Source organism: Callithrix jacchus, chromosome 20, assembly GCF_049354715.1.
Source record: "Callithrix jacchus isolate 240 chromosome 20, calJac240_pri, whole genome shotgun sequence".
NCBI classification, from domain to species: domain Eukaryota; kingdom Metazoa; phylum Chordata; class Mammalia; order Primates; family Cebidae; genus Callithrix; species Callithrix jacchus.
The window spans coordinates 14,918,441-14,939,012 of NC_133521.1; the positions used below are offsets into that span (position 1 = coordinate 14,918,441).

The following is a 20,572-nucleotide window of genomic DNA, read 5'->3' on the forward strand; positions in this document are numbered from 1 at the left end:
CTCGCTTTTCTAACTCAAGCTTCCCTTCCCTGAGCCTCAGTTTCCCCGCCTGAACAATGAGGGACTGACCTAGGATCTAGTGACTTCATAGTCTCTAAGATGCCTTCCAGCCTTCACTTTCCAAGTCTGGGAGTCCAATGTGGGTGATCTGAATTTCCTTTCTAAACGATCCCCCTCCTAGGGCTCATATGGGCTGGGCTGGGAATCTGAGGGTGTGACCTGAACTTTCTAAATGATCCCTGTCCTAGGGGTATATGGACCACTGGATCTTTGCCAGACCTTCCAGCTGCAGCTGAGTTATCGGGGTTCCGTTGGCGCTGCACCCCCAGGAGCCTCTGGTACTGTCCCAGCACTTCTTGTTTGAGGGTAACGCAATGGGGTGAGGTGTCAGAGGGGGCAGAGCCAGCAGGGGGCTAGGGCTGGGGATTCGGATAGAGGGAAGAGAGGGAGTTTAAGAGAAGAAGAAAAAGAAAGGGGTGTGAGGGGTGCTGGGGGGGCCCTGGCCCCTGAGGGGCACCTCAGCTGGCCCACACCCCTTATTCCCCTTGGAGAGAAGATTCCACATTTCTCTGAAGCCAAGAGGGCAGCCCAGCCACTCCCTGCCTGGGGTTTCCATCTGCTCTGGGGAGCACCCACTTTCCAGAAAGAAAGGGGTTGGCCTCTCTCCTCACAAATGCCCTCCCCATCTGCAAGCTCTGCCATGAGGGGCTGTGAGACCCTGACTGGGCCCCACCTCTTTCCAGGCCTCCAGGAAAGTGGAGGCAAGTGAGGCCCTGGGGAGGATATTTCAATTCCACTTTTAGTCCCAGGGCAATGGGGAGCCCCGGAGGGTAACAGGGAAAGGCCTGGTCAGATTTGCAGCATTAAAATGTGAGACACTTGTGGGGTGGAGAGGGATTGCAGGGAGGCAAGAGTGAAAGCCCAGAGGGTGTTCAATGGTCAAGGTGAATGAGGATGGTGGCCTGGGCTCTGGAGGGGGTGGTGGGGAGGAGTTGGAGAGTCACTGACAAGGGCAGCTGGGCACTCAGGGTCCTGCACTGCTGCTGTCAGGGCAAGAGGAATGGGGGCTGCAGGGGAGATCTGGAAGGGTAGCCAGTGCCCTGCAGGGGAATGGGCCTGCGGCCTCCCAGTTAGAGTGAGGGATGCTGGGAGAAGGAGAGTGCCCCCGGGGCTAGCCAGGGACCCTGAGCCTTCTCTGATTCCCTGCCTTGCCCATTGCCCCTTTGCAGCCTCACTGAGTGTCCTCTGGAGCCCCTGACCCTCACCCGCCTCTGTGCCACTCTGGAGGTGTGCCCAGGACCACTGGAAATCCAGTAAGTAACAAGGACATATCCCTAGAGGGCACCATGTGGGCATCTGCCCAGTGACCTGGGAGGGGGCTTCCTGGTTAAATGCCAGGTGAGTCTTTCTTTGTCTCTTCCCAACAGCCCCCACCAGCCCCCACCAGCCCTGCCCCACGAAAGTCCCCTGGCCTTTGGCAGAAACCTGGCTGTCTCTCAGCAGCTCCCAGCCTTAGGCAGTGCATGTCTCCTACTGGGTCTCCCACTGGGAGACGCTGTGCTGGGCTGGGAAAGATTTTACCTGCACCATCCACTCAGCTCAGAGCACCTGGGAGCCCTGTCTACCTCCAGCCCCACCCCTGGGGCCTCACCCGGGCACCCACTGGGACCTGCGTCCATGGCTGAAGCTTAGCACTTCTAAAAGCCCTTCCTCAAGGCACCCCCTCTCCCCGTGGGTTACCACCTTACTCACCACAGAACACCCTGGTCTGTGACCAGACACTGGGCCTGAAATCAGGACTCTTGGCTCAAAAGAGCTTCAACTCCCCAGGCCTCAGTTTCCTCATCTGCACAGAGGATGGTCAGCCTTTCCTTTTATTGTCATTGTGATGATCCTAGTACAGTAATTACCTTACAATAAAGAAATCCGAGACAAAATCCGCCTCACCTAAACAACCTCTTCTCTCATCAGATCAATGTTGTCATGTGTCCACAGGACCGTCTACTCCTTGCCTGTTTGCATATTCAGTTTCTACCTGCTTGCAGTCATAAACTAGGTGTATTCTACAGTTTCATGCCCTGTGTTTTCACAGCATCTGTGTTTGCCATTTTGCTTCAGTCTTTTTTCTTGCTTTCCAGTGCCCATCTCAAATGCCCTTCCAGCCCTTCCAACCACATAATCTGGTTTGACCCCCTGGGGTGTGGCCTTGCCATGTCCTCCTCCAGGTTCAAACACATAACCACAAAACCATGATCAGACCTACATAATTTTTTTTTTTTAAGACGGAGTTTCACTCTTATTGCCCAGGCTGGAATGCAATGGCGAGATCTCAGCTCTCTGCCACGTCTGCCTCCTGGGTTCAAGTGATTCTCCTGCCTCAGCCTCCTGAGTAGCTAAGATTACAAGTGCCCGCCATAATGCCTGGCCCAGAACTCCTGACCTCAAGTGATCTGCCCGTCTCAGCCTCCCAAAGTGCTGAGATTATGGGGATGAGCCACTGAGCCTGGCCCAGACCTACACTATTGATGATAATTCCTTAAAGTCATCCAATGTCAGTGGTCCCTGATTGCCTCTTAACTGTTTTTCCAGAGTGGATACTGATGTCTTTTTTTTTGAGACAGAGTTTTGCTTTGTCACCCAGGCTGGAGTGCAGTGTCGGCTCACTGCAACCTCCACCTCCTGGGTTCAAGTGATCCTCCTGAGTCAGCCTCCCCAGCAGCTGGGGCTACAGGCATGCACCACCATGCCCAGCTAATTTTTTGTATTTTTAGTAGAGATGGGATTTCACTATACTGGCCAGGCTGGTCTCAAACTCCTGACCTCGTGATCCACCGGCCTTGGCCTCCCAAAGTGCTGTGGCATTACAGGCGTGAGCCACCGTGTTTGGCCGATGCCTTTTAATACTAAATTTCCATAGTGTGGGACGTGCTGCAAGTTACTCCATCACCCCCTTCTAGAATCTAGATCGGGATGTCCGATTTTTTGGCTTCCCTGGGCCACATCGGAAGCTTGGGCCATACAGAAAATACACTAACACTAGCGATATCCAATGTGCTAAAAAAAATCACCAAAAAAAATCTCATAGCGTTTTAAGAAAGTTTATGAATTTTTGTTGGGTCGTATTCAAAGCCATCCTGGGCAGCAAGCGCAGGTCGTGTGCGTTGGACAAGCTTGGTCTAGACTGAGATCCAAACTGCTTCTCGGTGTGTTGTTTTGTGTAGCACTGCAGCCAATGCTGCAAACAGCATGATTGGACTGTTAAGTACCTACTGTATACCAAGCACTGGGCCAGATCCTGGGAACACAAGGAGAGTGGGATGCAGGCACTGCTGGCCAGGGCAGGCCATCTGCAGGGGAAGCTTCTTATGGAAAGCCCCTGGCAGTGCTGGGTGGTCTGAGCACAGCTGGGGGTTTTAGGGCCCCCTCCCTCACCTGTGGTTGGAGAGAATGCAATCGTGAATATGAAAGCACTTTGCCAACTGGAGAGTACTGTGACCATTTGCAGGATCGTTATAAATAGTCATCAGGGTACTCAATGCCGAAGTCCAGTGATTAGCCAACTGTGTCCTGCGGTTCCACCGAGGAGGCCAGGGAAGATGATAGTGGGGCTCCATCCCCCCTCCCTGCATTCAAGCACTGCAGGTCTACTTTGCCTGTGTACATATGGGCGTGCCATGTGGGATGTGGTCAAGGGTGAAAATTCCATTTCTTTAGGAAAAAAAAGAAGGGGTAAGCACCTCCTCTGCCAACCAGAGCCCATGGTGTATTTGGAGTCTGGTGGGACGCTATGCAGAATGTGTTTCTGGAAAGACCACCCCTCAATAAAGACCCTGGTCTTGACTGCGCCTCAAGGGTCCATGCCCAGTCCCTGGGACAGAAAGGGGAGAGTTGGGCCTGCGGCCTGGGCCCTGGCAGAGGTTCCACCATGAGGCTTCCAGCCCCAGGACCACAGACAGCTCCTCCCACTCTACCCCACCCCCCAGCTCACTGAGCCAATTATGTGGGGTTCCTGCACTCCATTCCTCCCTCCAACCAGCCAGAGAAGAAAGTTGCCCAGATGGGCCAGGCTCTTGGATGTCCACAAGAGGGGAGAGGGCAGCCTGCAGAGGACAAAGGAACAGAAAGAGAGGAAGGGGAAGGTGGCGAAGGCAGGAGAACACAGTAGAGGTCTGTGGGGTCGGGAAGTGGCTCCAGACCCCCAAGGAAGGGACTGCATGTAAACCCCAGGGCACTCAAAGTCTTGAGTTGCCCTGCTCTTCCATTTAGAGCAGAGACAGCAAGGTGGTTGTCTGAAGTGTCTCCTACATGCACTGGGTTCTGACTAATTATCTGGACAACGATGAGCTGGTTGGTTTGGTGTTGATGGGAAACTAGAGACCTGAGCCAGTCCCTGTCTCCTTTGCTGATTGTTGTATGCTGAATTTCCGCCGTCATAGTCACTCCTCTGGGTTAAAACTTGCTCTGTCACCCAGGCTGGAGTACAGTGGTGTGATCTTGGCTCACTGCAACCTCTGCCTCCCAGATTCAAGTGATTCCCAAGTCTCAGCCTCCTGAAGCGAGGACTACAGGTGCACACCATCATGCCGGACTAATTTTTTTTTTTTGAGACAGAGTCTCACTCTGTCGCTCAGGCTGGAGTGCAGTGGCATGACCTTGGCTCACTGCAACCTCTGCCTCCCAGGTTCAAGCTATTCTTCTGCCTCAGTCTCCCAAGTAGCTGGGACTACAGGCACCCGACAACATGCCCAGCTAATTTTTTTGTATTTTAGTAGAGACGGGTTTCACTGTGTTAGCCAGGATGGTCTCGATCTCCTGACCTCATGATCTGCCCATCTTAGCCTCCCAAAGTTCTGGGATTACAGGCGTGAGCCACTGAGGCTGGCTGCATTCTTTTCTTGACAAACATGTTTTGCAAAACACTAACCTTCATGGCCCTCAAAAATTAATTCTGCTAGTGTATTTAGTTTGGGGAAAACTCTACCGTAGTTCCTTGGAAATTCATAATGCATGCAGCATATCAAAGGCTCAGGGAAGTCATGCAGCAAACAGAATCATTTAATTTGGCTTAACCCCATGTGTTCCAAACTTACAAGACCTTCCTCCCCTTCCAGCCCCACGGATAACCCATGGACCCCATGCTGGGATGGAATATTTCAGGTGACCCTGGTTAGGTCCCAGCTCCAGAAGACTCTGGCTGTGAGGCCGTGTTCCCTGCTTTCCTGGAAGGTTTCCCCCACCTCATTCACATGCTTTGTTTCACAGATTGTCCTGTGAGGTCCTGAGTGACAAGAGTCTGGAGACTCTGCTGCACTGCCTGCCCCAACTCCCCCAGCTGAGCCTGCTGCAGTAAGACGAGTTGACTGTTTCTCGGTTTCGTGTGCGTGTGTCCCTAAGGCTCCTTCATTGCAAAGCTGTACCTGCCCTCTAACCCCTCAATCACCCCCTTTCCCCTTCCAGCACCCTCTACCCACCCCATTCTTTCCTTAGGTTGTTGTATCATTTTACCTGGCACAACGGGGACTCAAATCTGCTTCCAGCTCCACCCTAATACTTTGTCTAACTAAGAGGGCATCGTTTGCCTCCTCTGCATCTCAGTTTCCTCATCTGACAAATCGAATTAATATCCTCCACCCAGTCCCCCAGGGTTGGGACTCAAATAAGTGTTCTAAAATCACCTTTAAAAAATGGAAGGTCTGTGACAAGTGAGCTGTCCTATGTCTCCCCACCTCCAGGAAGATCACCCACCCATAGAAAGAGGCTGTACAGATATAGGTCCCGTATATGTCACACACTACTTTTTTTTTTTTGAGACAGAGTCTCACTCTGTCACCAGGCTGGAATGCAGTGGCACAATCTCGGCTCACTGCAACTTCCACCTCCTGGGTTCAAGTGATTCTCCTGCCTCAGCCTCCCAAGTAGCTAGGACTACAGGTGCTCACCACCATGCCCAGCTAATTTTTGTATTTTTAGTAGAGATGGGGTTTCACCATGTTGGCCAGGATGATCTCGATCTCTTGACCTTGTGGTCTGCCCACCTCGGTCTCCCAGAGTGCTGGGATGACAGGTGTGAGCCACTGCGCTCGGTCGTCACACACTACCTTTTAAAGATCACCATCAAACCCTGCAAAAGGGGAATTTAAGCAGCATCCCTCAAAGAATTAAAACTATTTTCTAATTTCATCTCAGACTGGTTAGAATTTTAAAAGGATTTAGGCCGGGTAAGGTAGCTCACACTTGTCATCCCAGCACTTTGGGAGGCTGAGGTGGTCAGATGACCTGAGGTCAGGAGTTTGAGACCAGCCTGGCCAATGTGGTAAAACCCCATCTCTACTAAAATACAAAAATTAGCCGGGCATGATGGTATGTGCCTATAATCCCAGATACTTAGGAGGCTGGGGCAGGAGAATCACTTGAACCTGGGAGGCAGAGCTTGCAGTGAGCTGAGATCACACCATTGCACTCCAGCCTGGGTGACAAGAGCGAAACTCCATCTCAAAAAAAAATAATTTTAGAAGGATTCACTTTAAACATTCTTCTAGCAGGGCAGGGAAAGCAGCTGTAGCTGAGGTGAAAACATACAACAGGAAAGTAAGTTAGAGCGCTAATAACAGCAACATCAGCGCAAAGGCTGGGGCTCTCTGGGATGCCTAAGATGGCTCAGGTCACCTCCAGGATCTCACTTATGCTTGGGTTTTATTGGGGAGGGAGGGAGGAGACGTGACGACATTCCAAAGGGGCAAGTACAGCTCTGCTCGTAGCACGCATGGCACCCTGTAATAGTCCCACCCTGCCCAGAGAGAATGAGTCAGAAAGGACTCCTTTGGACATAAAAGGTGGCAGGTGGCGGGGCACAGTGGCTCACACCTGTAATTCCAGCACTTTGGTAGCCTGAGGCAGGCAGATCACCTGATGTCAGGAGTTCAAGACCAGACTTAACAATATGGTGAAGCCCTATCTCTACTAAAAATACAAAAATTAGCCAGCCATGGTAGTGGACGCCCGTAATCCCAGCTACTCGGGGGGCTGAGACAGGAGAAATGTTTGATCTCCAGAGGCAGAGTTTGCAGTGAGCTGAGATCATGCCACTGCACTTCAGCCTGGGCATCAGAGCAAGACTCTGTCTCCAAAAAAAAAAAAAAAAAAAAAAAAATGCAGGTTAAAATTAAACAGGTTAGAAACCTCAGACCAGGGAGGAACTTCCCTTTGCCTAAATCACACAGCTTCATCCTGACTCCCCAACTGCCTTTGGAGTGGGGTGGCCGGCCTGACCCCTTGCCAGGGTTTAAACTTCATATTATTCAACCTGTAGTGTTTATGCACTTACTGTGAGCCAGACACTGTGAGGTGCTGGAGATGCAGCAGAAAAACTTGACTGTGTCCTTACCTTCTTGGAGCTCATCTTACAGTAGCAAGCTGAAAAATAAGTAAAGTAAAATCAAATAAGATGAACTTAGCCAGTGATAAGGGAATTTTCTCGGGGATGTGGTGAAGAGTGTCTGGAGAGGTGATTTAGATGATGGCAGAAGCGGTCAGGGAGTATCTCTGAGGAGGGATGCTGAGCTGGGACCTAAAGGAAGAGAAACAGCCCGCCTTGTGGAGAGTGGGGAGCTGCATTCCAGGCAGAGGGAACGGCGTGTGTGAGGCCCAGAGGCCTGGTTAAGCTTGGACTCCAGGAAAAGCACGGAAGCCAGTGTAGCCAGAGCACAGTGCCTGGCAGGGAGAGTCTTAGGAGAGCAGGAAGAGAGAAATGGGCTGGGGTTGGGTCACACAGGGCCTGGCGCCTGTAGGAAGAAGTTTAGACTTTTGTTCCTAGGAACACGAAAGGGAGAGGAATGAGTTGGGTTTTCTTTCTTTCTTTTTTGGGGGGAGGCAGACAGGGTCTTGCTCTGTCACCCCAGCTGGAGTGCAGTGGTGTAATTCTGGCTCACTGCAACCTCTGCCTACCAGGTTCAACCAATTCTTGTGCCTCAGCCTCCCAAGTAGCTGGGATTACAGGCTTGCACCATCATGCCTGGCTAATTTTTGTACTTTTAGTAGAGATGGAGTTTCACCACATTGACAAGGCTGGTCTCGAACCCCTGACCTCAAGTGATTCACCTACCTTGGCCTCCCAAAGTGCTGAGATGACAGGTGTGAGCCACCGTGCCTGGCCCTAATTTGGATTTTCAAAAGCTCTGTCTGAGTGCTGGGTAGAGAAGGGATTGGGAGATATGAGTGGGAATGAGAGTGGGAAGAGATGTGTGTAGCAGGGTGAAGGGTGCTGGGGGCTGATCATTGCTGGGGTGGGGTGGAAGTGGGTGGACTCAGGGTGGATCTTCAGAGTGAAATTTACAGACTAGCTGATGGGGGATTACTGGGTGAGGCAAATGGAGGTGCTGAGGCTGCCTCTGAGGGCAACGTGAACCCATCTCACTTCCTCTAAGGCAGTGGTCTGCAACTGGGGGTGATCTTCGCTCTTGGGGGACATTTGGAAATGTTTTGAGATATTTTTGGTGATCATGACTGCGGGTGTGGAGTTATCGGACCCCACATCTCAATAGAGCTAAGGTTTAAAAACTGTGTCCGAAGGGCCTGAAGCTTCCCACTCTCTGTGAGCAAGGACTCGCCTGTGAAATCTGTGATTGTAGATAAAAGCAATAGTAATAATAACAGCAAACATAGATCCCATGCCTGGCAGTGCACCTGCATATACCTCCAGATTTCCAGATAAGGAAATACGCTCAGAGAGGTGAAGTGACTTGTCCAAAGTCACACAGCCAGTAAGCAGAACAGGGCCTCAAATCTAAATCTGCCTGACCCTCAGCCCTATTTGTGCCTCTTGAGCCCCTGCCTGCTTCCCTGTTGCCTTGTTGCGCTCCCAGCCCTCCCCACCCTCCCTTTCCTTACCCTCCAACCCAGTCAGTTTCCTTGTCCACTCATCTTGCTGGGATCCATCCCCTTTCCTTTTCAGGCTGAGCCAGACAGCACTGTCCCCAAGAAGCCCCTTCTTACTGGCCGACATCTTCAGCCTGTGCCCGAGGGTTAAAAAGGTGGATCTCAGGTGGGCATTCCCCTGGGACAGCCAGGACTAGTCCTGAAGGGTTGCGCCTGGAGCCTGGTGGGTATGAGGGGGTAGGATGAAGACAGTAGGACCCAACTAGAGGCTGGGTTTCTGGAGAAGGGGTGCTGGCTCTGCGGGGCATCCTGAGGCTGCGGCCGCAGCTGGCTGACCCAGGTGCTGTCTGCTCCAGGTCTCTGCACCACTCAACTCTACACTTCAGATCTAACGAGGAGCAGGAAGGCGTGTGCTGTGGGTAAGTCCCCTTGAACCGTGCCCAGGCAGCTAGTTGATGTTGGGGACCAGTAGATCTGCCTCCTGGGTGGTCAGAGCAGCATGCAGACTGCCTACCACAAAACATTCCCCTGGAGCAATACTTCAGGGGGCTTGTTTCACCCAGCATGAAGAAACACAGGTCCAGGGGTTCTACTGTAAGGGAGGGAGCAGGGTACTCTAGACACTTCCAGAGGGTCCAAGCTTGAGTGGTGACCCACCTGGAAGCTCAGAGGCTGTGCCTGGGACTAGCCAGGGTAGAGGTGGTCTGAGTGGCCAAACGCCCCATTCCCTGCTTGTCCCTCTACCTCCACCGAGCAGGTTCACGGGCTGCAGCCTCAGCCAGGAACACGTGGAGTCACTGTGCTGGTTGCTGAGCAAGTGTGAGGACCTCAGCCAGGTGGAGTAAGTTGAGGGAGGTGGGGAAGGAGGAAGGAGAAGAGCATGGATGCATGCCTGGGGGGTGCTGGAGGGGGGTGTGAGTGTCCATGTGTGCCTGCCTACACCTCTCAGGGCCAGCTGTCAGGGATGCCTGGGACTTCGGGTCACATACCCTGAATCCATTTTCTCTCTCCCACCCCACTCCTGCCATGGTGGAGCTAGTTCCATGGTGTGCCCCCCTGATTTGGGCAGCCCTCAGCCTCCAGTGTGTGCAAGCTCTTTGGGCAGATGGGGGCTAAAACGCAGGATTCATTGTTGGCCCAGCAAGTGGTTAAAAGTACCAAATGGTTCCACCTGAGGAGGGACGCAGAGCCAGCCAGGATGGGGTCTTGCAGTCTCTTGTACTGAGATGTGGTGTCCACATGGCCTGTCTTGGGTACTCCAGTAGTCAGCCCCTGCATGGGTGGAATAATAATAGCTAACACCTATTGAGCACTTTCTCCACTGTTCTAAATGCTGGACGTGTTCTTTTTATCTTTCCAGTATCCGTGGATACTAGTATTGTTCCCATTTTACAGATGAGGGAACTGAGACACAGAGAGTGTCTCAGTGCAAGAGATAACTTGCCCAAGATCACACAGCTAGTAAAATGCAGAGTCCCTGATCACAAGCATTAGGAATCCAGCGTAGAACCAGTGGGAAATAGAGAGAGCTGTCCACCAAAAATGCCACACAGTTTACATTTCTGTTGTGATGTGGCCGAGAAGAAAAATGTGGCTGATGAAGTGATGGATTATTTTAAGACCTGCGGTCTCACTCTGTTGCCCAGGCTGGAGTGCAGTGGTGTGATCATAGCTCACTGCAGCCTCCAACACCTGGATTCAATTGATCCTCCCACCTCAGCCTCTGGAGTAGCTGGGACTTCAGGCACACACAAACACGCCTTACTAATAGTTCAGTTTTTGTAAGAGATGAAGTCTCGCCATGTTTTCCAGGTTGGTCTCAAACTTCTGAACTCAAGTGATCCTTCTGCCTCAGCCTCCCAAGTGGCTGAGATTATAGGTCTGAGCCACTGCCCTTGGGATGTATTTTATAGAGATATGAATAAGAAATATGACTTTGAGTGTTCTGGTTTTCATTATAGAGGGAGATTTTTCCTATTTTAAAGACTATTTTATTAAGTGGCTTCATAAGACAAACCAATTTTTAAATGACATTTCTCAGGAAAAGATGAAATTAACAAACATCAAAAATGTCAGGCTGGGTGCAGTGACTCACACCTGTAATCCCAGCACTTTGGGAGACTTAGGCGGGAGGATCACCTGAGGTCGGGAGTTCAAGACCAGCCTGACCAACATGGAGAAACCTCATCTCTACTACAAATACAAAATTAGCCGGATGTGGTGGCACATGCCTGTAATCCCAGCTATTTAGGAGGCTGAGGCAGGAGATTTGCTTGACCCGGGAGCTGGAGCTTGCGGTGAGCCAAGATTGCAGCATTGCCCTCCTGACTGGGTGACAGAGAGAAACTCCATCTCAAAAAAAAAAAAAAAAAAAGTCAAAGACATAGGAGAAAATCAGATGTTCCAGGACACACTAGTTATATTTTTTCTAAACTGTAGCTAAAACTAGCCGGGCATGGTGGCCCACTCCTGTAATCCCAGCACTGTGGGAGGCCAAGGCAGGTGGAACACCTGAGGTTAGGAGTTCGAGACCAGTCTGATCAACATGGTGAAACTCCATCTCTACTAAAAATACAAAATTAGCCAGGCATGTTGTCACATGCCTGTAATCTCAGCTACTTGAGAGGCTGAGGCAGGAGAATTGCTTGAACCTGGGAGGTGGAGGCTGCAGTTAGCTGAGATTGTGCCATTGCACTCCAGCCTGCGCAACAAGAGCAAGACTCCGTCTCAACATAAATAAATAGCCGGGCGTGGTGGCTCATGCCTGTAATCCCAGCACTTTGGGAGGCTGAGGCGGGTGGATCACGAGGTCAAGAGATTGAGACCATCCTGGTCAACATGGTGAAACCCCATCTCTACTAAAAATACAAAAAAGTAACTGGGCATGGTGGCGTGTGCCTGTAATCCCAGCTACTCAGGAGGCTGAGGCAGGAGAATTGCTTGAACCCAGAAGGCGGAGGTTGCGGTGAGCAGAGGTTGTGGTGAGCCGAGATCGCACCGTTGCACTCCAGCCTGGTAACAAGAGCGAAACTCCGTCTGAAAAATAAATAAATAAATAAGTGAAAGTAAATAAATAAATAAAACAACAGAATGCTGCAATGAAGGAATTAAGAAACTAATCAGGTGAGCTTTCCAAAAGTGATATTGCATTCTCAGATTAAAACAAGGAGTCTATCGGGTCAATGCATCCTCCAAACATTTTTTTTCCTGAATTTCTTCTCATTCGAAAACTGTGGATCCCAAATCATGCAGGCCAAGGGCATGGTGAAGGCGAATTGGTTTTTCTTTAACCCTGAAAGCCTGCTGGAAGCACATGAGCTAGGAGTGGTCACCCAATATGGAAGGGGACGATGAGGACAGGTTTTACTGTGGTGCTGGGAGGGGATGGTAGCAGGGAAAGTAGGAGTTGTGGTCATTCTATGGTGATGGGAGCAATGGCGGTGGTGGTGGTGGTGGGCTTGGTGGTGTAGAGTTGTGGTTATAATGAAAAAGTGCTGGTGATGGTGGTGATACTAGTGGTGATGGTGGTAATACTGGTGGTGGTGATGGTGGTGATACTGGTGATGGTGGTGATACTAGTGGTGATGGTGGTAATACTGGTGGTGGTGATGGTAGTGATACTGGTGATGGTGGTAATACTGGTGGTGGTGATGGTGGTGATACTGGTGGTGGTGGTGATGGTGGTGATATTGGTGGTGATGGTGGTGATACTGGTGGTGGTGGTGATGGTGGTGATACTGGTGGTGGTGGTGGTGATGGTGGTGGCTCTGGTGACCCTGGCATGGGATTCAGTATCAGTGACAGTGGATGCAAGGTCCTGGTGACTGAGGAGCATCTCAGGCTGAGGAGGCACCTCTGATCACCGCCACTGCTCCTTACCCCCTACAGCCTCTCAGTAAACCTGCTGGGTGATGGTGGGATCAGATCCGTTCTGGAATGTCTGCCGCGGGTGCCTATCTCCGGTTCACTTGAGTAAGTGGAAAGCAGCCTGAAGGACAGAGAGCAAGGAGAGAGGTTTCCCTGGGCCAAGACCATGAGGGGGCACCTTCTGAGGGCATTTCCCCAGAGCCCCAGAGGACAAGGACTACGGAGGGCAAGGGGTGATTCTTCCCTTGCCTTCACTCCCCTGGCCTTGGGTCCCTTCCTCTGTCCCTCACACCCACCATGAGCAGAGCCTCCACCAAACACCCAAGAGAGGCTATGACTCATGGTGGGATGGAGCTGTCCCTTGGCACATTCATACAGCCAAGCTGACCCCAGGGCAAGGAAGCAACATTCCATCCCCAACCAGCTGATATGAGATTGCAGCTACCTGTCTCCTGGTCCATCCTGTCCCTGAAGTTCCTCTGACCCAATCTACAGGACATAAATTTGGAGATGTCCCTGCAGCTGACAAGGGGCTTCAGGAAGTCATCCACACACTTGCTTCATCTCCCCAGTGACCTGGGGTACGGACAGCCAGAGCCAGGACACCACTTGTTGCTAAGCAACTGAACTTTGTGCTCAGGATTCCTTGACCCAGATGGGGCTAGAGCTGCCAGCCCGGCCTCATCAGCGCCCTGCCCCAGACCACAGGGCGAGTGCAGTGCTCACAGATTCAGGGTCTGGTGCCAGTTCTGCCTGTGTGGGGTTGGTGTCCTTCTGGGCCTCAGTGTGTCCATCTGGAGAATGGATGCTTAGACATGGAGGCCTCTGTTCCTGGAAATGACAGCTGGAGGAGAGGCTGAAGGGGCTGGGCAGGGTTCCATGGAGGTCCTGCCTCCACCCCCATCCTCAGCCCTGTTTCTTTTCTAGTCTGAGTCACAACAACGCCTCTCAGGAAAGTGCCCTGTGCCTGGTAGAGACCCTGTCCTCCTGCCCACGTGTCCAGGAGGCCTCGGTGAAGTAAGGGGATGTTGGTGTCCCTGGCTGATGGTGGGATAAGCAAGGCACCCACACTTCGTGGCCCTCCATCTGGGTGACTTGGGGCAACCTCTGCCTCTCTCTGAATCTCAGGTTTCCTGAGCACAGGATCATAATTTCCATCCCTTGATGCCCAGGTGCCACGGGGATCACAGAGCCATGGGGTGGGAAGGCCAGGTATCACCATGCCCACAGAATGAGTTTGGGGGTCTCTTCTGGTTCTGAGGCCTCCACCCTCCCTTGTCCCTGTGGGTGCAGCCCTGCTTCCCTCTCTGTGTCCCATGGGTGCCCTGGGTGCCTAGGAGCCTGGTACGTCTGGGCACCGCACTTCCCCAGGCCTTTCTCTCTGCAGCCTGGGCTCTAAGCAGAGCTTCCAGATTCACTTCTCCAAAGAGGACCAGGCTGGGAAGACGCTCAGGTAATCCCTGCGGGGTGATGGAACAGGGGAGGGAGAGGGGAGAGGAAGCTGATCTGTGGCGGCGTCCATGGTCCCCTCTTCCCTGGGCCCTCTCCTCCTTTAGACAGCAGCTTCAAGCTCCCTGCCTGGGTCTGTTTCCCAGATCTGCCACCGATGCCTTGGCACCTCCAGATCAGCCAGGGCCTTGGCATCAGACTTCTGCCTCTTAGCCATGTACTGACTACAGGTCTTGATGCTTCTGAGTGTCATGGTTAAGATTTTGAAGCCAACTGAAAATAAATACCTGTTCTGCCACTTACCAGCTGTGTGGCCCTGAACAAGTGAAATAGGGATAATAGCACAGCCTACCCCTTAGTGTTATTGTGAGGATTAAATGAGCTAAGTGTCAGGTGCCGGCAGGTCTGGCTGATCGGAGTGCTGTCAGCTGTCACTATTACTGTTATCATTGTTACTATTATCACTACCCCTGGTAGCCCTGAACTCACCGCCACTGCCTTGGGCCACTTCCTCTGCATGTCTTACTTCAGCTGTGAGCAGGGCCTTCAAACTGGTCCCCTGCCTATTGTCGGGCATCCTCCCCTCCATTTACCCCACTGTCCCCAGAGGGATCTTCACAATACACATCTGACTGTGCCCCTTTCTACTCTTATGTCCTTCAGTGGCTCCCCATTGCCCCCTAGGTGAAGTTCAAAATCCCTAGCATCTTCTCCCTCACAGTCTCATCCAACTGTCACCTTCCCCCACGTCCTTTCCCACCCCCCACACCACACACACACCCTACACATCATACCACATATACACCATGCACACCACACACACGCCACACAGCACATACAACGTATACCATACACACACCACACACACACCCTACACACCAACCCCACATACCACATATACACCATGCACACCACACACACATGCCACACAACACATACAACGTATACCATACACACACCACACACACACCCTACACACCAACCCCACATACCACATATACACCATGCACACCACACACACATGCCACACAGCACATACAACGTATACCATACACACACCACACACACACCCTACACACCAACCCCACATACCACATATACACCATGCACACCCCCCACACACCACACACAACACACTCACATGCAACACAGCACACACAACATATGCCGTACACAGACCACACACACCCCCTACACGCCAACGCCCCTGTGCCATGTGTATATGTGCACCCAGAGGCTGGCACAGTACCCGGCCTAAAGTGAGACTCCTGATACTTTTTTACAGGGGGTGTGGGAGGTTTTTCTCCAAAGAGACAAGAAGCTCCTGGGGTAGGAGCTGCATCTTTGGATTCTCAGAGCCTGATCCAGGCCTTTGCCCTTGGGCGTCAGGGGCTTCCCCAATAGGCCCTCAGGGAGGTTGGGATGAAGCTGGGTGGCAGTGCCTACAGGCCTCACTCAGGCTCTGCCCTGGCTTTCTGCCCTTAGGCTGAGTGAGTGCAGCTTCCGTCCAGAGCACGTGTCTAGGCTGGCTGCCGGCCTGAGCCAGTCCTTGCAACTAATGGAGCTCATGTGAGTGACCCACCCAGCCCATGGGGACAGCAGAGGGGTGAGGGCACCCTGCCAGAGCCACCCCAGTGACTGACCTCTGTCCCCAGGCTGACCCAGTGCTGCCTGGGCCAGGAACAGCTGACCACCCTCCTGAGCTTGGTGCAGCGACCAGCAGGGCTGTTCAGCCTCAGGTACCTCCTTCCCTGCTGCCTTCAGGAGGGGCTATGATATGAATGGGAGCAGGGGTGGGCACTGGAGTAAGAGTCCCCCAGGATCATGGCCCCGGCCATTTCCTGTACCCACAACCCTGCCACCTGGACCCTGAGCAAACCCTGTCCATCTGTGCCAGAGACTCCACAAGGCACACAGAGAAACTGATCCACCCAAGGCGGGAGGCCTGTGCTTTCGGATTTAAGAAAAAAAAAAAGGGAAGTTCCAGAGGATCCCGAACTGAAGACAAAAATAACCCGAAACAAAATTCATGTCTGTCTGTTCACCATGATCATTTTAAACACTCAGAAAGAGAAGATACCAAAGTAGAGAGAATAATTTTTAAACCTCCTATTCCTAGCACCTCAGTTGGACAGTTCATAATTTTTCATATTTACTTCATATTTTTATTTTTATTTCAGCTAAAATGGTTTTAAGTAAGTGATAGACCTTATAATACATAACTCCTAAATATTTCACCATGAATCTCCAAAAAATAAGGACATTTTCAGCCTGGCTCAGTGGCTCACACCTATAATCCCAGAACTTTGGGAGGCTGAGGTGCCTGTATCACCTGAGGTCAGGAGTTAGAGACCAGCCTGGACAACATGGTGAAACCCCATTTCTACCAAAACTACAAAAATTAGTTGGGTGTGGTTGCACGTGCCTGTAATCCCAGCTACTCAGGAGGCTGAGGTAGGAGAATCACTTGAACCTGGGAGGCGGAGGTTGCAGTGAGCCGAGATCGCGCCATTGCACTCCAGCCTGGGTAACAAGAGTGAAACTCCATCTCAGAAAAAAGAAAAAAAGGACATTTTCTCTGTAATCACAGTTCCATTAGGACAGCTAAGAAACTCAGCCATTCCTTAGGGTTGGGTGCTACCTAGTCTAATCTAAAATGTCACCTTCATCCCCCAGATGGGACAGCTGGCTTTGGGATCCAGGATCTAGTCACATCTGGTTCGAATTTGCACAGGGTGGCAATGGTCTGATGAGTCTTCTATCCTATGGCACGCTGCCCCCTCAACCCCAGTTTTCTGTTTCATGTCAGTGTCTGTTGACAAAATCAGCAACTGCGTGTACTGCAGACTGTCCTTCTCCTGACTCTGGTGGCTTCCTGATAAGCCCTGACTTTCCTGTAAACTGGAAGTTAGGTCAAAAGGCTCCATGACATTCAGCTTCATACTTGTGCCCAAAACACTCACTTCTGTCACAGACAGTGCTGTGTACTTCTCATTGCAGCCTGTGACAAGGCACCTAAGGACTGGTCGTTCCCCAAAATAACCTGTAAAAAATTGTGATAATTATACACATAATTTAGCCAGGCATGGAAGCACTTGTCTGTAATCCCAGCTACTCTGGAGGCTGAGGCAAGAGAATCGCCTGAACCCTGGGGGCTGAGGTCATGGTGAGTCGAGATTGCAACATTGCACTCCAGGCTGGGAAACAAGAGTGAAACTCTGTCTCAAAAAAAAAAAAAACGAAAAACAAAACAAAAACCCATCATGTTAATCATTTCTAAGTGTAGGAGTGTTAAGTACATCCACTTTTTTGTATGGCCAATCTCCAGAACTCTTTTCAGCTTGTAAAACTGAACCTCTGTCCCCATGGAACAACACCCAATTCGCCCTCAACTCCAGCCCCTGGCAACCAGCATTCTGCTTTTCTGCCTCTGTGAATTGGACTGCTCTAAATAGTTTACATGAGTGGATTCATTTGTATTTGTCCGTATTTGTCTTTTTGTGACTGGCTCATTTCATTTGGCATAATGCCCTCTGGTTAATTCATGTTGTAGCGTGTGTCACTGTGTGAGACTTTTTTTTTTTTTGAGACAAAGTCTCACTCTTGTCACCCAGACTGGAGTGCAGTGGTGACATCTCAGCTGACTGTAACCTCCACCTTCCAGGATCAAGTGGTTCTCCTGCCTCAGCCTCCCAAGTAGCTGGGATTACAGGCACCTGCCACCACACCCGGCTAATTTTTTTTTTTTTTTTTTTGTATTTTTAGTAGAAATGGGGCTTCACCATGTTGGCTAGGCTGGTCTTGAACTCCTAACCTCAGGTGAGGAGGACTCCGCCCATCTCAGCCTCCCAGAGTGCTGGGATTACAGCCGTAAGCCATTGCGCCTGACTTCTTCCTTTTTAAGGCTCCATAATACTTTATTGTGTGGATAGACCACATTTTGGGTATCCACTAATCCATCAATGGTCACTTGGGTTGTCCATTCAAGCGTCCAGTTGACAGTCCCTGCTTTCTTTCTTAAATATTATTTTATTTCAGAAACAATAGAGACAAGATCTCACTGTTTTGCTCAGGATGGTCTCAACCTCCTGAGCTCAAGTGATGCACCCACTTTGGCCTCCCAAAGTGCTAGGTGTGAGTCCCCACACCCAGCCAGAAAGTCCCAGCTTTCAATTATTTTGGTTATATATCCAGAATTGCTAGGTCACCCAAAATAACTTTTTTTTTTTTTTTAGATGGAGCCTTGCTCTGTTGCCCAGGCTGGAGTGCAATGGCACGGTCTTGGCTCACTGCAACCTCTGCCTCCCAGGTTCAAGTGATTCTCCTGCCTCAGCCTCCCAAGTAGCTGGGACTACAACAAGCACACGCCACCATGCCCAGCTGATTTTTGTATTTTTCATAGAGACAGGGTTTCGCCATGCTGGCCAGGCTGATCTCAAAATCCTCACCACCTGCCTTGGCCTCCCAAAGTGCTGGGATTACAGGCGTAAGCCTCTGCGCTGGCCCCAAAATAACATTTTTAAATAAAACTTTTCTTAGTCTAAAAATAATATTGGCCAGATGAGGTGGCACATGCCTCTAATCCCAGCACTTTGGGAGGCTGAGGTGGGCAGATTGTTTGAGCTCAGGAGTTCAAGACCAGCCAGGACAACATGGCAAAAACCCCATGTCTACAAAAACTAAAAATAAAAAACGTTTACTCATTGTAGAAATGTGCAGAAAATCCAGAAATACATAAAGAATATGTCCTTTAAAAATTCAACATAACTTCAAAGTAGTAATATTTGAGTTCTCTTTTTTCCTGCTTTGAAATTAATGCACATGCATTGTAGAAAGTTCAGAAAATTGAAGAAGAAATAAAATAAAAATCACTCATGAGAATTCCATCATCTAAGCAACCGCCATAAACATTTGATATATTTTCCTATGTTTTCCACATACCTCTACCTCCCTCCTTCTTTCCATACTTTTTTCTCCAGATACTTTCCTTTTTTTAAAATACAAAATTGGGCCTATAATCCCAGTATTTTGGGAGGCCAAGGCAGGCAGTCTCAGTTCAAGACCATCCTGACCAACATGGTGAGACCCATCTCAACTAAAAATACAAAACTTAGCTGGTGTAGTGGTGTGCACCTGTAATCCCAGCTACTCAGGAGGCTGAGGCAGGAGAATCACTTGAACCCGGGAGGTGGAGGTTGCGGCGAGCCAAGATGGCGCCACTGCACTCCAGGCTGGTGACAAAGCCAGACTCTGTCTTAAAAAAAAAAAATGGGACCATGTTTTACGTACAGTTTCATTGCCTTGCCTACGTGATGTCGCATTTCGTGGATCTTTTCTTAAATCTAAAAATATCAGTGGCCCAGTGCAGTGGCTCACACCTGTAATCACAGCACTCTGGGAGGCCGAGGCAGGTGGATCACTTGAGGTCAGAAGTTTGGAACCAGCCTGGTCAATATGGTGAAACCCTGTTATTATCTGGGCATGGTGGCGCATGCCTGTGATCCCAGCTACTTGGGAGGCTGAGGCAGGAGAATTGCTTGAACCCAGGAGGTGGAGATTGCAGTAGCTGAGATCGTGCCATTGCACTGCAGCCTGGACAGCAAAAGCAAAACTCTTGTCTTAAAAATAAATAAAATAAAAATATCATTAAAAATAATATTTTCTATTTGGATTGTCATAATAGTTGTTGGAATAAGGGTGATGCTAATTTCCTTTTCTACGCTGATGCCTAGTTGTATAATTTTATAGTTTTAAAAATAAGGGGAAAAAAGGCCTCCAGAAGCCCCTTGACACTTCCCCCCACCCCCTCATGTGTGCTGATTGTCTGCCTCTCACCCTGGGGGACCTTATCTGTGTCCCCTTCTGTGACAGGGTGCAGGAGCCATGGGTGGACCAAGCTGGGGTTCTCTCCCTGTTGGAAGTCTGCGCCCAGGCCTCAGGCAATGTCACTGAAATAAGGTGAGTCCAGAGAAGAGGCCTTCTTGGAATTCTTCATCTTTCATGAGCATTGGGACTTTCCTTGGCCTTCCCTCATCCTGTGGGGGTAATAGCTGTGTCCCAGCTAATTCTCCGTGTCCCCAGAATAGCAGGAGCTCTGGGGGTATATGTGAGGGGTTACACATTTGCTGGGACTAGTGCAGTAATCAAGGCACAGTGTCAGCGGAAGACATCCCCAGATTCAGGACAAAGGGCTAGTGGATCCAGGCAGACGTGGCTGGGAGTCCACGAAGGTTGCTTGGAAGTGACTCCTAGATGCAGTAACATACATCATGGCTCTTCAACCAGAAATAACACAATGACACACAGAGTGGCTACTAGCAGAGGTTTTAGCATCCTACTCACCTATCTTCAGATCCCAACTCAGTCACTTACCGGTTGGAGC

At 50.6% G+C, this 20,572-nt stretch overlaps 1 protein-coding gene across 19 annotated transcripts in view; it reads left to right on the forward strand.

Moving 5' to 3' along the window:
* The window catches only part of NLRC5 (NLR family CARD domain containing 5), a 91,727-nt gene that overhangs the window by 51,382 nt on the left and 19,773 nt on the right, over positions 1-20,572 (forward strand). For 14 of the 19 annotated variants that reach the window (XR_008478187.2, XM_035281629.3, XM_078358253.1 and 11 more), the window contains 12 exons: positions 249-338; positions 1,230-1,313; positions 5,263-5,346; positions 8,951-9,040; positions 9,231-9,293; positions 9,632-9,715; positions 12,763-12,846; positions 13,669-13,758; positions 14,129-14,194; positions 15,676-15,759; positions 15,846-15,929; positions 20,062-20,148. Coding sequence is in view for 18 of the 19 variants with exons in the window: in XM_035281629.3 (XP_035137520.2) it covers positions 249-338; positions 1,230-1,313; positions 5,263-5,346; positions 8,951-9,040; positions 9,231-9,293; positions 9,632-9,715; positions 12,763-12,846; positions 13,669-13,758; positions 14,129-14,194; positions 15,676-15,759; positions 15,846-15,929; positions 20,062-20,148 (990 nt within the window). In the remaining variant the exon portion in view is untranslated. The remainder of the gene's footprint in view (positions 1-248; positions 339-1,229; positions 1,314-5,262; positions 5,347-8,950; positions 9,041-9,230; positions 9,294-9,631; positions 9,716-12,762; positions 12,847-13,668; positions 13,759-14,128; positions 14,195-15,675; positions 15,760-15,845; positions 15,930-20,061; positions 20,149-20,572) is intronic. The other 5 variants (XM_035281635.3, XM_078358258.1, XM_078358256.1 and 2 more) reach the window with 1 other exon arrangement.